Source organism: Zootoca vivipara, chromosome 12 (assembly GCF_965207765.1).
Source record: "Zootoca vivipara chromosome 12, rZooViv2.hap1.1, whole genome shotgun sequence".
Lineage (NCBI taxonomy): Eukaryota > Metazoa > Chordata > Lepidosauria > Squamata > Lacertidae > Zootoca > Zootoca vivipara.
Genome location: NC_142595.1, coordinates 25,018,395 through 25,035,330, shown reverse-complemented (window position 1 = coordinate 25,035,330; position 16,936 = coordinate 25,018,395). Strand labels below are relative to the sequence as shown.

At 47.3% G+C, this 16,936-nt stretch overlaps 1 protein-coding gene across 1 annotated transcript in view; it reads left to right on the top strand.

Annotated features, from left to right (window-relative positions):
• THRA (thyroid hormone receptor alpha) overlaps positions 1 to 16,936 on the top strand; it is a 117,614-nt gene that overhangs the window by 88,030 nt on the left and 12,648 nt on the right. Inside the window, exons 3-5 of the mRNA XM_060281498.2 lie at positions 6,868 to 6,929; positions 12,663 to 12,763; positions 16,502 to 16,649. Coding sequence (XP_060137481.1) covers positions 6,868 to 6,929; positions 12,663 to 12,763; positions 16,502 to 16,649 — 311 coding nt within the window. The remainder of the gene's footprint in view (positions 1 to 6,867; positions 6,930 to 12,662; positions 12,764 to 16,501; positions 16,650 to 16,936) is intronic.

The window sequence follows — 16,936 nt, the reverse complement described above, 5'->3', positions numbered from 1 at the left end:
TCCAGGTGATGAGGGAAATGCACTCTGCAGGTGCTCAGAAGCACTGTCTTGCCAGAGTTGTCCCAGATAATGCTTCTTGCTGGTCACAGTTTAGTAGTTGTGATCCCTGGGTGTAGTTCGCTGTCACGGAAAATGAGGGATGAGTTGTGTGAGCGTTGATGTTGCCAGAACTGCTTGCAAGGATGTTCGTGGAATTGCAATCTCTGTGGTGGATGTGATCAGAAAGGCTTGTGAAAGAGCCACCCACCTGTGCTTGCCGCCAGGTGATGATGAAGTCCAGACACTTTTTACAAGCCGGAAGAGAGTTGGCTCCTCCTTTTCTGTTCTGTGCCACAAATGATTAACAACGGGAAGGTGTGCCGGTTGGAAGATATATTGAGGGATAGAAACTTGCTTTTGCAAGGGTTGGGGTAGCATGTGTTTACCAGAAATTCCAAAATGTTTTGAAGGTACTCTGTACTTGCCTGTTCATGCCCTGTTGACGGTGAGAGAGTGATTGTCAGCTACAGCAGTTGGAGGGAGTGAGGGCCAGGACTCTTGGGTTCTCTGTCTAGCTCCGTAGAAAACAGGAGGGACAGCTGATTCACTGGTTATACATTCTGTACAGGGGAGGATGCTTGGCCACGTAGAAAAGAAGTTGCTTCCCAACACACATACTTGAGAGGCATGTTCTCCTCGGGTCCATAGCACGGATGTATTGGCTATTTAATTTGCCATATTTTGCTCAAAATTAATGTGGGTTCATTGGTTAACTTTTTGCCGTTTATCTGAACATGCATACTTTTTTGCTGCATGAATTTATTTCCTTAGTGCATTTAAATTTCCTTAAAGAGACCTAGGAACTGTAGTCTGTCAAGGATGCTGAGAACTGCTGTTATTATCATTACTATCATTATATCGGGGACCCAGGTTGCACTGTGGGCTAAACCACTGAGCCTAGGGCTTGCTGATCAGAAGGTCAGCGGTTCGAATCCCTGTGACGGGGTGAGCTCCCGTTGCTTGGTCCCAGCTCCTGCCAACCTAGCAGTTCGAAAGCACGTCAAAATGCAAGTAGATAAATAGGAACCGCTATAGCGGGAAGGTAAACGGCGTTTCCATGTGCTGCTCTGGTTTGCCAGAAGCGGCTTTGTCATGCTGGCCACATGACCTGGAAGCTATACGCCGGCTCCCTCGGCCAATAATGCGAGATGAGCGCGCAACCCCAGAGTCGGTCACGACTGGACCTAATGGTCAGGGGTCCCTTTACCTTTACCTTTATCATTATATCAAATTTATTACCCTTCCCCCTAAGGCCCCAGGGCAGGCTACAGAATTAAAACATTACAACGGCCAAACAAATAGCCTTCCTAATGTTTACCGAGGCTGGGGATAGGCTGGAGATAGCCGCCAAGTTTCTGCAATACGCAATGAGGACTTGGTAACGTTATACAACAGTGTTTTAATTGTTAGAGGCAGATTTTGTTGATTTCATTGTATTGAACCTTTCGAAATTTTGTCCATATGTCAATAAAAGGTTTGAGAACATGACAAGGCAATATTAAAAACAGTCTGGAGCAACTTAAGGTGGGCTCCCAAAATATACAGGGCAGAGAGGGAGTCCTTAAAGTACAGATTAATGTTATTGGAGCATTGGAGCACTTATGTGTGGTGCAGCTGCCCGGCCTCCTCCTTCAGGGTCTGCAGAAGAGGTGTCACCTATGGACTCCAAGTACCTGGAGCCCAGAGCGAGAACATTTTGATTCCGTCCCCCTGCTCCACCTTCTCCCCACCTTCTTGCCCGCCCAGGGAATCCTAGGTGCCGAGAGGGGGCACCTCCGTGCCTCCTGTGTCTCCCTGCCGGGCACATGCTGTCCTCAGGTGCCGAGCTGGCCTTGCTGGCCAGGAGCCAAACCTCCTCATGCACAGCCCCTGCGGAGGAACAGCAGAGCACAGTCTGGCGCTGGTCCCAGGAACTCCTGGTACAAGCCGTGCCTACAAGCCTTACGTGGACAAGAGGACATCCTGTTGGGGAGATTTTGCTGTCGCTGGTGGAGGGGGAGAGGAGGAGGAGGTGGACAAGACAAACTGGTACTACCAGCCTTGCCTACCCACCCCTCTCACTTCCCCCCCCTCCCTCCGTTCTGTAGTCACTGTTGACGGTCTTTTTTTAGAAGCTGCATTGTGTACATGCTGATGTGTTGTGTTTGTTCAAAGGCTGCACGTACACACCGCCCAGGCTTGTGTTATTGTTGGGTCCTTTCCCCAAACGACACTTAAATCATTTCCCCCTCCCCTTTGCGTTTCCTGTTGGTGTGATTCAAGCATTTAAACCCTCTGTTGGCTTGCGGGGGGGGGGGAGCCTCGAAATGGAAATGTGTATCGAGCAGCTGTTCAAAAGGACTCTGCAGCCGGCAATAGCTTTTATCGCTTTGGAATGTAGGTGAGGGCTCATATCCTGAAGCTTTCACCCAAACAAACTTTTGTGTGTGTGTGTGTGTGTTTGGAGGGGAGGGGAGGGGAGTTTAAAGCCCTTCTCTCTGAAATCTAGTTCTCTGTGCAGAGGGAATGGCTTTTGTATGGGTAGGAACTGAGTCCTGTCAGCCTCAGTCTGTTGCCTGAAAGCCCCCAAGCACAGGTGCAGGACTAAAGCAAAGGCATAGGAAGCCTAGCAGAACAAAATGATGTCACTCCTGCTTCACCGAGAAGGGCCTTCTAGCTGCCACTACATCTTCCCTCTTATTTCTGATGATCAGGGTGTGAGTGCTCCCATTCCCATGCTCAACAGGGAATGTGGTAGCAGACTTAGGGGGACATGGAAGCTGCAGTAACAACAACAACAACAACAACAACAACAACAACAACAACAACAACAACAACAACAACCTTAGGTAAAAAGGCTGGGGGGAGGGGGGAAACCCCAAACAGCCTAGTGAGGACTGTGCAACGCTCATTGATCATGGAACACTGATTGTCTATTGAGGAGAGATGGACAACTAGGTGCGGGGAGATGGTGATGGAGTATCATCACAGAGGAGAGCATTGATGCCAGACTGGAATAGCTAACAGGAACATTCCACGCTGCAGCATTTTGTTGCAGTTCTGCCTATCAGTTTCCCTGATTCCTCCCCACCCCCACCCCCATTGTCCTCCTGCTTTGAAATCAACCTATTTGCAAAAGTCATTTTGAAACTTGCTGTGGTGGGTGACCCTTGCTCTGAAAAGTGTGGTAACAATTAAAGGGTCGTGGAACTCAGACCAGACCAAATTTTATAAATTTTATAAAATCATACACAGACTTCTACTAAAGCAAAACTCTACAAGAGAGGAAAAACTCCAAAGAATTACACAGATTAAAATAGGTCAGAAGGTAAAAAAACAACAAACACTTACTTATCCAGCTAATTAACATAAACGCTTACACTTAAATCTGAGTAGCAAAGGGACAAGATGCTGTCAAGCTCATTATTTCTGAGGTTCTAACCTATTCCCATAAACCAGGCTTAAAGGAGCTATATCACCACACTTGCTAAGGAAAGGAATTATTTTACTGATTTTAAGAAGGCTGCAAAATTGGGCTCAGGTGGGTTTCTTTGGGTAAGAGACCCCCACAGCCCTGGGACCTTTTGCCAAACATTGCAGCCTTTTAAAAACCCGTTCAAACATTTCCTTTCCGAAGCAATCTTCCAAACTCTCTTGCAAATAGGGTGGTGCTATTAGTTTCTGTGTTTCAGTACTATACATTTGCAAAAATGTGTGTCTTCTTGGCTCCACCTTCTGCATTCCACTCGTGCCGCTGCTGCCAATGGGGTATCGGTATGCAAATAAGGCTGCAGTGACTGGCGGCCGATTGGGTGAGCTGCCACTGAGGTCATCCTTTGTTGTTGTTTTTTTAATCTAGGCCAGAAAGGACATTTTGTCTTTTGAATTTAATTTGGAAGGAAAAGCTGGAGAGGGGGGGGGGAGAGAATATTTCATGCACACAGATTTCCCCTTCTCCCTTGGTTTGGGAGCAGGTAATAATAAATAATACGATTATTTAAAACAAAGGGTGTCCTTTAAACACATTGCAAAGATTTAAAAAACCTCATATATGATATGAGCTGCTGAGAGATCAGTCCCTACAAAATTGGGGCAGTGGGTGAGAGCTGATGGAATACCATACAAGTTTTTTTAAAAAACAACAACACACACACATCATTGCTGTTTAGTTACTATTTTTTAAAGTGCCTCAATGCTAAATGCTCTACATGTGAATTAGAGCAAATCCTGTTCACGGGATGACATTGGTGTGTGTTTCTTTATATGCATGAATCTTGAACTCCTTATTAATCAACCCTCCCACATTTGAGCTGTGATCTGATAGCATTCACTTGCCTTCACTGCCTGATCTGTGTAGACTTTTCCTCCTGAATTGCAGTTTCCTCCGTTTCCCAATCCTCTTGAAATTAGGTGGGGTGGGGGGGAGAGTGAGATTATTCAGTTTGCAGTTAATCCTAACGCTGTTTTTGGGGTTAAGCTGGTTTAAAAACAAAACATAACAGAAAACCAATCACCACTGTGTGCCTCCATGCACCTCTTTGGGAAATGGAGAAGAGCTATTGGCTGTGCGGCTGATTTGCATGCATAAGGTTCTAGGTACAATCCTCGGCATCTACAGGAAGGGCTGGCAGGCACCCTGGAGAGCCACCGCTGCTGGCAGTCAGTGTAGACCTTACTGAATTAGATGGGCTTGGAATCATAGAATTGTGTAGATTTGGTCATCCACCCTTGGGTGGTTGGCTAGTAGCTTACTTGGCAATTTCGCTCACTGGCTTTTGCACCAGGAAATATGCATAAAATGAAACCAGCCATGCAACATCTGCTGCAGTGTTCAGTCAGGGGCAGGGAGGAGAAATGGAAGGGAAATGACATCAGATGCAAATATAGCCCACCCTGCAGCTTCAACTAAGCCTTCTCAGCTCAGAAATCTTGTTGAAAGAACAAACCACACCAGCTTCCTGATTGTCACCAGTCTCCTGTTCCCAAAATTAGTGCAGTGTTGTTGCTATCAATTGTAAAAATTGCAAATGTATAGACTTGGCTGTGAAAAGAAAAAGCGACTAATAAATAACTGGAGCAAAATAATTAAATACATGTGTCATCCAAAAGAAACGTTTTAAATAATAAATGTTCCAGTTATTTATAAACTGTTTCCACTTTTACCAGAAACTTAATGGGTTGTAAGAAGGCAGTCAACTATGTATATAGATAGAGATAGGAGGTCAATTTTTCCACCTTGGCTATGCCCAATACTTACCTCAACTCTTTGGAAACTGGAACGATCATCAGTGATTTCCAATACTTAACTTACTTCAAATACTCTTTTCTGCAAGATTTAATTTTTCAGCAAGAGTATGGAATATTTTTCGCGCATAGTTTAAAAAAAAGAAGAAGGAGGAGGGAGAAAAATTAGATTCTCAGAAGGTTGGCTTCTGTTCACAAAGCACTTGCTTAGCTTTAGAACTCATTTAGTTTCTTGCATTTGGATACGAGATGTTTTTGAAAAGTTTGGATTGCCTTATATTGCACTATGGGTAACAAGGAGTTTGGGGTTGGGACCGCTTATGAGTTAAGTCAGCTTTTCATTAAAAACGAGCATTCTGTGATAACAAGCATCTAGATTTTAATGTGTGAACTCTTCACAAAAGCAGATTGAAGATGCACAACGTACCTCATTACTCCTTCCCCAAATCTCCAGCTCCTAATGGTGGCTGAATTGGGAGCTTGTGATGGCAGGCATTTCCTGTACAGTACTTCTAAGTTCTTTCTTCTCCCTATTTCTACATAGCATCTACAATTCAGCTAGGAGCTAAATGGCACCTTGAACCTAGGTTGTGGGTGCAACAATTGAATGTCTAAGCATGCTTTTTAATAGCAAGAATACAAAGCTGAAAATGAATGAACTGCAGCTAAAATTCTATGTTCATTTTTCACATGGTCTAGTCCTTGCCCATCCCCCTAATATTCTTAAGAGGGTCTCTGCTCCAGTCTTCACAGAGTACAGTCGTACCTTGGTTCTCGAACGCCTTGGTACTCGGATGTTTTGGCTCCTGAACGCCGCAAACCCGGAAGTGAGTGTTCCGGTTTGCGAATGTCTTTTGGAAGCTGAATATCCGACATGGCCTCTGCGGCCTTAGTTGTCGAACGGACTCCCGGAACGGATTAAGTTTGACAACCAAGGTATGACTGTAGATGGGAGGCAGAAAAAGGTCCTCCTTTCCTTCAACTCTGCAGTTTTGTTCTGAAATCTTAGGCGCGGTACTGTGCCCAGAGCTCAGAAACTGCTTGCGCTGATGCAATTCTCTATCGCGACATGCGCCCCTAGAACAATGGGAGTTTCGAACGCTGGTGTGCTGGATTGCTCCAAGTTGCTGGTGGTGGTTTGGGTTCTCTCTTTTGACCTCCTGCTGCAGAGTTATGCTGGCTCTGGGGTGAGCATGCTCCAAAGGCCGAGGAAAAGGAGAGCATGGGAATCTCAGGTCAAGAGGGGGCTAGCCATGTCTCTGCATCTGCATATGTGCTTGTGTGTTCGTATGTGTGGTGAACCTTCTTCCCAACCCGCTTATCACTTCTGCTGCTCTCAGATAACATAAAGTGAGTCCACTTCTACTGCTCTCCTCGCCTCCTGGCTTCTTTGAGGGGTGTGGGATGATGGAACTGGAGCTGTATGAAGTGAGAGGGTAAAGCTTGTGTGTGGCGCTTGGGAAAGCTTTTCAAGAGAAGCGGGCTGCAGGTTCAGGTAAAATGCTATAAGGCTGTGGCAGGTGATGGGCCACGCAAGGTTGCCCTTCCCCTTATGAATCCACAGTTCTGCTTTGTTTTAAATCTCCTCTTCCTCCTTCTCTGCAGGTGGCCGGATGGGAAACGTAAAAGAAAAAGCAGCCAATGTTCGGTGAAAAGCAGTATGTCAGGTAAGCCACCCTTTTCAGGCTGTTTTGATTTGTAGAATCCTAGCTATTTGGCTCCTACCAACACCTCGCTTGCATCTACTTAATCAAGAACAAAGTGTGGCGCAGCAAGCGGAGGAGACCAGGCCTTCCACAGCCACAGGCTTGCGGAGCCAAATGCCTCCCATATGACTCGAACAAGTGAGCCAAGCCACATACTTCAGAGCCAGGAAATATGTAGATATGTATTTGAGGCAGTCTGAGCTGACAGATTCGTCTCTTTCTAACGCCCCCGCCCCGTACCTCCAATCAAACGACTATTTAATCCTTGATGCTTCAGCAATCGATGCATCAAGATTCCTCAGAAATATTTTTAGTGGTATGTGACTTTTAGTTCCACACGATGGTTTCTCTCCATAAAGTTGTAGCAAAAACCTTCTCTTGATGCCCCAGGAAAAAAATACATGTTAGAGGGGAAAGGAGAAATTGGGGAGGGGGGAGCCTTCGTCGATGCAAACAAGTGATGCCCTGGGACTCCAGAATATAAATAACAGGATATCCTCCCGAAATTTATCCAACTCTGTCCTTGAACCCATTGAAGTCCTTTTGATGTTTTCCACTGGCCCAGAGAAGGAGGTCACGGGGCAGCTCAGGATATCGGTTCTCAAACGGCAGAGTCTGCAGCCGGAAGATAAACCACTAAAGGGCTGGGGGGGGGGTGCAAGAGGTGAGGCCACAAAGGGTCATGGGGCAAAGGCGCAGTGATGTGTGGGTTTGTGAAGGAGAGTACTCAGCCGGATATTTGCTTCTTAGGACAAAATACTCCCCATTGGTCTCTCGCCCGCTCCAGTCAGCCAAACTCTCCACACACAGATACACATTCCAAATCAAATCGTTTTGATTCCCATCTTCTGTTAAAACCTTCAGTTCTTCAAAGCTCTCACTTTAATAATACCTGAGGTTTCTCCCCCAAAATACAGTAGTAGTATTGCTATTATTTTTGCTACTGTTATTACTTTTGCTATAATTATTATTATTATTACTGCAGCGTTTATGAATCGCTTCCCATGAGGCATCCCGAAGCTGCATACAATATAATTTAAAATGTTTATTAAGTGGTTGCATGAATAAAAACAATTGCACATATAACAACCATTTTAAATAAATAAAACCTTTTCTCATATCGTTGTATTTTGTTTTTTTAATGTTGTAGACCGCCCTGTGGTCCCTTGATGAAGGGTGGTATATAAATTTAATAAGAGCAATAACAATTTTATATGTAGAGCGCGCACACACACACACACACACACACACACAAAGCAACAATAGCACACATGTAGAATCAGTTCAAATCCCATGCAGATACCAGCTAGGATAAAGATCTCCATTTAGAAGACATGCAGCAGCTCATTTTACAACGAAAAGAGCAAGATGCTTCAAGGGGGAGGGAGAGAGAGAGAAATACCAGGTGCGAGATTTTACGTAGCACGGTCCAAGGGGGAAACCCTGGAGAGGAGGGGACTTAGGCAGCTGTGGAAAGGCAGGGGCGTTCAGTCTCCGCAAATGCTACACAGGGGCAAGACCTACCAAAGAAGAGTTACTGTGCTCTTAGGCCCCTGACCCATCCTGTGCAGATCCAGCTTTTCTAACTGCTTGCTGTGTGTGATTCACTGCTGGTTCGCTGCTGTCATTGTGAAAGTGTCTTAGTTCCGTGCCAGAGCACACCCGCTGGATGCAGAAGGTTCCCCAGGTTCAGCTTCTGTGATCTCCTGGGGGGACTGGGATTGACTCCTGCCTGAATCTCTGAAAAGCTGCTCCCAGTCAGGGTGGACCCAGTGGTTTGGATGCTAGGTTCAGCTTTCCCATGTTCCTATTCTGTCCTCTCCCGTCTTGAATAGGTCTGTTCCAATAGAAGCTTCACCGTTTGCCGGCATTACTATTTTCCCTTTGCTGTTTGTGTGTTGGGGGGGAGGGTTGTTCTGGTCCTCCCAGCCTGGTCTAAAGGGCAAAGACACCCCTTTCCTTAGAAGAGTCATTGTAAGGGGCTGGGTCCATGCCCTCTGTTCCAAGGGAAGGCGATACCTTCCGTGACCCATGAAGGACACAGGAACTCATGGTAAAATAAAAATTAAAATCCTCCTTCTCATATTAAATGCATGACGTAATGTGTGATGTGGGTGGCAGGCACATAGGGCATGCAGTGTGTCATTTGCACGGCCCATGCATACTAGTGTATCTTCTGTGGCACACAGATCGTAACATGTCTGTGGGAAGTCCATTAATATGCCACGCTAAAGAGGATTCCCTGTTTGGTGGCTGTGTAAATGGGATACCTTTTCACAATCCGTTTTTCGTCTCATGAAAGCTGGTTTTTCAGTCTCAAACGTGGAAATGTGAATCGGTCTAACAAGGCTGCAAATTGTGTGGTCTCTTGGGGAAGGGGGGAAAGCGTCACAGCAGAACTCTGCGCTTTTCTTTCCTACCCAGATGCTAGCTGTCTTGCTGGCAAAGGAGAGGGGAGGGCTTCTCGTCTTCCCTCCTGCCCCCCCCACCCCAACGCACCAAAACCCCTCGTGCTTTCATGTTGCTAACAGCTGTATTCCAGATGAGTTTAAGACCTCGTCTTTCTTCTCTCATCCTCATCCCATCTGGAAAATCACACAGGGTTTGAGGGACTTCTGGCTCCTAAACTACAAGGGCCAATTGGCAGCACGATACTTTCTCCAGCAGCGATCTACAGTGGTACCTCGACTTACGAAGACGACCCGTTCCGCGGCCGTCTTCATAAGTCGAACTCTTCGGTTGTCGAAGTGCCGCTTCTGCGCATGTGAATCGTTCAGTTGTTGAGGTACCACTGTATACTGGTGTAGGAAAACCATGTGTAAATTTGTGCACAAGGATGTGTGCCTGCACGGAAAATGTCACGCCGGAATTGGCTCTTGGCCAACTCTTATCCCGCTTTATCTTTTGAGAGAAAGCTCCAAACTCCACTCACCCAACACAAATCACTGGTGTTCCTCACAGTGAGCATGCGACATAACCGTAACATGCATGTGTCGTTTAAACACTGATATACATACATCAGAACCCGCAAGCATGTGCAATGAGAGGTTTTTAAGATGTGAAAATCACATCTTTCGTGTTTGCTCCCAGGTGCTCTTGGCACACACCCACACCATATAATTCTTTATAAATTCTATAAATCGGCCATAAATTCTCTAAATCGGAAAAGGCCAACGAAACAGAAGGGCCTAGTTGACCATGAGCATTTGTTGGCAGGAAATGGGAATGTGCAGGCAAAAGAGGCTGGGCCAAGCAGGCCGAGAAAGTAGCCTGAGTTTTGCACGTTTCATTTATTTATTTATTTGGATTTCTCACTCCTTCCATCCAGTCTCAGATGCTGCAGAGAGCTAAGCAACATGCCACTGCTTTAAGGCAGCTGAGACCCAGTCTTTATGCCCCTCCACACAGGCATGCCAATGCCGCAAGGGGGGGGGGCATGTTCTCTTTTCCGTCATGGCTGGGTCATCCTAGGGTCACATGGAGGTGACCCTTGCCCCAACCCTAGACAATAGGACATTGTGAGGGCAGGGGGTGAACGAGAGAACACGGCTCCTTTTCCCGGAAGGGGGCAGAGGGGCACCTTCATTATCAGTGCTGATGAGGCCCTGGAGGGTAAGCAAGGTTACATGAGTTGGGGGTGGGTGGCAGGAGATAATTGGAAGGGGGTCGCAGGCTGCTTCCTTCCCCTTCAACAGCCCCCCACAAGCCCAGAGATAAAGAGCCTTTTTGTGGACATTGTGTTTTCTGAATGAAAGCCGCCCTCGTTAGCGGTACTTTAAATAGCCTTTCAGAAAGACTAACGAAGCCTGGAAGTGGGGGGAGCAGACAAGGACAGGCCTTGCCATTGCCCCCTCCCTCCTGGATTTTGTGGGGTCAGAGGGGATCTTGAGAGCCATTCAGGCCTTGGGGTGCCTGTGCTGTGAGGGGTGGACCGCAAAGGAGGTCTCCATGTTTTGCCAGCAAAGCAAAGCTGAGTCAGATATGAGACAGCTTACAAATTAAAGTTGGGGCGCATACTTGTATCCTGCCAAAAAACAAACAAACCTCATTGAAGGGGTTGTTCCACTTTATGCTCATAACAACCCTGCAATGTAGGAAAGTCAAAGCAAACGGCCCAAGTTTTGCCCATTGAGCTTGCTGTAGCTGCGGGTAGATTGGAAACCAGGTCGCCCTGGTACGAGTTTAGCATTCATAAAAAGAAGAGTAGCTCTGAGCATATGCTCAGATTTCCAGAATGCCCTTTCCATAAGGCCTAGTCAGAAAGGGTTTGGGAGGACGTTGTAAGGGTTTTGGGAAGTTGAGACATGAAACGGGGCATCTCTCTGGCCTTCCTTGTTCCATATATGCTCCACATACTGGTACACAGTCACCAGCTTTCTCACTCTCCAGCTCTGTCCCTGCTCTCTGATCCTCATTCACTCCGCTTGTGCTTCCCTCCCTCTAAGTGGGAGGTCAATTCAGCATGGATCTCTGAAGGCCTGGCTGACCCAGGCCCAGGAATGGCTGCAGCTGGTGAACCAGCCTAAGCTGGGCATAAGCTCCCCTTGCCTAAGTGGCTCCAATGACAAGTTGGAATCCAGGAGTAATCCCAGACTATGAACCTGTTCCTTCAGGGGGAGAGCTGTGCCTCCCAGGATAGGCTATACACCTAATTCCTAGACACAGAAGCCACCCGCCCACAGCATCTCCATCTTTATTAGCCCCCACCCAGCCCTTCACCACTTCCAGACACCAGTCCAACACCTTCACGCTTCACAGATGGAATGGAGAGAGAGAGAGAGACCCCCCAGACAACAATACAGTGGTACCTTGGTTCTCAAACTTAATCCTTTCCGGAAGTCCATTCCAAAACCAAAGCGTTCCAAAACCAAGGCGTGCTTTCCCATAGAAAGTAATGCAAAATGGATTAATCAGTTCCAGACTTTTAAAAACAACCCTCAAAACAGCAATTTGACATGAATTTACTATCTAACGAGACTATTGATTCATAAAATGAAAGCAATAAGCAATGTACTGCAGTCATACAATCAGTCAATCAGTAGCTGAACTGGGTTCCACACAGTCACAAAAACAAAAGAGCCACAAAAACGCAAAATTGATAGCAAAAACAGACAGACCTCAGCGTAACTCTCGAAACGGAAGTGTGGCACTCAAAACGGAGCAACTTCAGCTTCCGAAAAAAAATCGCAAACTTGAACTCTTACTTCTGTTTTTGCAGTGTTTGGGTTCCAAGTTGTTTGAGTACCAAGGCGATTGAGAACCAAGGTACCACTGTAATGTGGTAGCATTGGGGGAAGAATCGCAGGACCATTAATAAAGCAGAATAAATTTGCCACTAAAGCACTGTTATTGTGGCAAAACCACATTGCAGAATACGCCAGCAACACAACACCCGTCTGGAAGGGCTCGTAGTGTGTTAACCTTGTGTTCTTGTGCAGCTTGGTTGTGTTGCTTGTGTTTCTAAAAGGGAGGCAACTTTGAGAGCCGCGAATGGCTAGTAAAGTGTGTTGCTTTTAAAGATATAAAATTGTGATATGGCCCCTTTGTGTTTCAGAGGTGACATGGGTCTAGTCAGCAGGGAACGATGACCAGTGAAAGAGAGTATGAATGGGCGGGCCCATTCAAGTCCGGTGTGTCCCAGTTCTGTATTCTCCCTTCCAGCCCTGACCTCTCGACTCTTGTTTTCTCCTCCAGGGTACATCCCTAGCTACTTGGACAAAGATGAGCAGTGCGTTGTATGTGGAGACAAAGCCACGGGGTACCACTACCGATGTATCACCTGTGAAGGCTGCAAGGTAATGGAAACGTGGGAAGGCCATCTTGCCCAGAGCGGCTCACTAGAGGGGGATTCTCTCCTTTGACTTGGTGCCCCTGCACAACCCTGGGCAGCTGCCCAGGGCGGCACTGCACAGGGCTTGGTGGTTTGGGGGGCTGCGACTGGTGGGAAGCATTTTGGTCCTTTTTGCAGCAGGGGCCAGAGGAAGGCTGTGGGTGAGCCTGGTGCTAGGCGAGGCAGGGGAAGGGTGTGGAAGGTTTGAGCCAAATGTGTGAGCAGCAGTTGCTCAGGATTTCTGGGCCAAAGTTCACTGAGATATATGGAAGGGTAAACTAGAGAGGGAAAAAGGCATTGATATGTCTTGGCAAACTGCAGTGTGGAATGGATAAAGCCAGGTTTTGACAGTGATGGGAGCTAGACAAATTAATATTTTCCGTGGTTTCTGGTTACATTTCTTAATTTGTTGACTCTTCTTCCGTTCCACATTCACCTTACTTATCTGTCAGCCTCCCCCACTGCCATCACCCTTCCCCAGTATTATTTTCACCGCCTCTGTCGTGCTCTTTCTCCAAGGGACTTGGAGTGGGGCATGTGTGGGGTTTCCCAGCATTATCCTCATCAGGTTAGGCTGACAGTTAATGATGTTTGCCCTGTGCATTTCATAGATGTGTAGGTGTTTGAACCCGCATCTCCTTGGTCAAGGGCCAACTACCTAGCTGCCACCACACCACAGTAATGAACATATGTCACTAGCATGCTTGGGGCTGCATAGGACACGGTCGTGACAAACCTTTCTGCCCAAAGTGTCTGCAAGTCAGTACAGTCGTACCTTGGATCCCGAACACCTTGCGAGTCAAACGTTTTGGCTCCCAAACGCCCCAAACCCGGAAGTGAGTGTTCCAGTGTACAAACATTCTTAGGAACCTGAACATCTGATGTGGCTTCTGCAGCTTCTGATTGGCTTCAGGAGCCACACCTTGGTTTCCAAATGTTCTGGAAGTCGAACAGACTTCCGGAACAGATTCCGTTTGACTTCCGAGGTGCCACTGTATTAGGTGGACAAAACCGGAAGATTTGGAAGTAGAGAGCATGGATTCACAAAGTAAGTGGGGATGGGGTAGAGTAGAATTAAAAGGTCCTTGAGGGACAGGTGAGATGTGCCTAAGGAATGGATCGGGAAGGACTTTACTGGAGGAGAGGACCTTGACAGAACAGAGAGGGTTGTTGCTGCAGGTTGCTGCAGGTGCTCAGATTAACCAAAGGCAGGGAGATGGGAGAATGAGCCCAAGGGGCCTGGTTAAAACCAACCCAGCAGTTTGGGGAAAATTCAAATGGCACCCCACATCCCATAAATGCAACTCGCCATGGCATCCTTTTGCGCAAGCCTCATTGCAGTGGGCAAGAGTGCTGCCATTTATTTTGTTTTTTTGTACAGCAGAACTTTCTAGTGCATTGTGTGCCTCAAGGGTCAGATCCTGTGTAAAGCCAGTGTGGTATAGTGGTTAGCGTGCTGTGCTAGGTCTGTGAAGAGACCGGCTCAATGTCTCCCCCTCCTCCCAATCCACAATGCCCACTGGGTGACATTGGGTCAGTCATACCCTTTCAGTCTGACCCACCTCACCATTGGTTGGTGAGAAGACAACATATGTGTATATGTAGGGGAGAGTCATGCTTGCTAGCTGGAGCTCATTGGAAGGAAGCCAGGTTATGAATGTTGCTTAATTTAATGAAATACGTGTACGTCTCGCTCAGCTGCCCTTAATGGTGTCTAAAATCTATGAACTGAGGTGGCCGCCTTGCTGTATGTACCTTGTGGGAGTGTCAATTCCAGTTGGCAAAAGAACTTGTGAGAAAAGGAGCAGCATATGGAGGAAGGAAACAGAAAAGAGAGAGGGAAAATAGAATCCACGCTGAGAAATTGAAGGAGCTTGTGCCAAAAAAAAAGGAGGGGGGGGAGTGCTGTTTCTTCTGTAGTATTGACTTCCAGGCATTACTTTTGAGTGCTGATCTTGAGATTTCCCAGCACAACATGTGGTTTTCCCAGACGAGGGATTTGTTTTATTGCACTGGATTAAAGTCAGTTTTGTGATGCTAATTATGACTTAGTTACACAGAGCCTAGGGCTTGCCAGTCAGAAGGTTGGCAGTTCAAATCCCTGCGACAGGGTGAGCTCCCATTTCTTGGTCCCAGCTCCTGCCAACCTATCCGTTTGAAAGCCCGTCAAAGTACAAGTAGATAAATAGGTACCGCTCTGGCGGGAAGGTAAACAGCGTTTCCGTGCACTGCTCTGGTTTGCCAGAAGCAGCTTAGTCATGCTGGCCACATGACCCGGAAGCTGTACGCTGGCTGCCTCGGCCAATAAAGCGAGATGAGTGCCGCAACCGCAGTGTCGTCCGTGACTGGACCTAATGGTCAGGGGTCCCTTTACCTTTACTGTTTGCAAAGAGGCACCCCTCATTCCAATGCCCCCCTCATGATCTTGGCACCTGGTGAGCCTTCCTGGGTGATCTAAGGTCACTGGGCACCGGGAGGTCTTAAAAGGGCACTAGTGGCAGGGTAGAAGATTCTAGAGTTAATATAACAGCGTGGCTGGATAATCAGTCATGCTGAGCACCTAATGAGGGAAGACACATTTTAGGACCAAACTAAGTAAGCGTGTGTTTAGCAAATGAATAAATCTATCCCACTTGCCTATATGTAGTAGTAGTAGTAGTAGTAGTAGTAGTAAATTCTATTATTTATACCCCACCCATCTGTCTGGGTTTCCCAGTGTCCAAATGAATGTGCATTGGAGGGCAGGGTTAAAACCTCCCCCTCAACTCGGCTGCTTTAAATCCTTTCTCCCCAGCTCACTTCCACTATTGAACCCAGGCAGACAGGAAATAGCTTGGAAATAGTTGAGTGCAATAGTTTCCAATTGGTGGAACATGACCAACAAACTGCTGTGCCCTGACCTAAAGTGGATCTCTTGCCAGAAGCATTCCCCCACCCCCACCCCGCACACACATTCTTCTTTGAGAGAGAGGAGAGAAAGAGAGGACAACAAAACTAAAGAAAAAGAAAAAAGGAAAGACAGGCATGTACAGTAAAAGCAGGCAGAGGCAGCTCAAAACCTCTCTGTTCCTGAGACGGAATATTCAAACGACTGAGATTTGGGCTGCCCCATATTCTTACCCCAGAATCTACTGACTACTGCAGGTTGCCATCCCTGGGTGCAGGGCAGAGTGCAAGATGGGGTCCTCCTGGCTTTGAAAGAAGTTGAAAAGCTAGTGGCAGCTTTGAGTCGTCGTTAAAGGTTATATATAGAGAGAGGAAGCAGATCCAACCCATGAGGCACAACTTGCTGAGACATTCTCCAACATACACCTAGACAGAAATGAATGAGAGCTGTACGAGAGCACAATAGGGGGTGGGAAACATCCTTGTCCATTGTGCCCCATGTTGATGAATGGGAGGCCTTTGGGGCAGACCCAGGACTTGTAGCTTAGAACCACGGAAGAAGAACATGGGAGCACACCACCTCAACTTCCGCAATAGAAAATCACCCATTTGCCTGATGGACTTGAATTTCTAAGATGCAAGCCCTAATACCCTTGCCTTGGTGGTTAGAATGAGCAGAAGTCCCGTTTGATGTTGGAAGTGCCAATAGGGCTGTACCCCATTGGTTAGAAAACAGGGCCCGAGTGGGTGGCTTGGAAAACGGAGGGCGCTCCTTCTCAGGACTGCCTGGTTCTGATTCCGCTCTTCCCCCCTGCAGGGCTTTTTCCGGCGGACCATCCAGAAGAATCTGCACCCGACATACTCCTGCAAGTACGATGCCTCCTGCGTCATCGACAAGATCACCCGCAACCAGTGCCAGCTTTGCCGATTCAAGAAGTGCATTGCCGTTGGCATGGCCATGGACTGTAAGGGCGTTGCGCCCGCTGTGGAGGGATGCTAGCTAGGGTTGGGGAAGACGAGGGAGGGAGCGGTTGCAACCGGGGATCGCACCACGGAAATAAATGTAGCCAAGGATGTGGGGGCAGGGAGGTGGCATGCTTCTTGTTCCAACATAGAGTTGTGTGGGACCATCTATTAATCCCAACGTAATTGGGGCCGTTGTTGCGGCATGAGAACCCCACGGGCCGGAGGTAGCGGCCTCAGAATTCCATAGGCTGTCTCAGGAGCCAGCCAATCAAATGGCTTCTTGTGA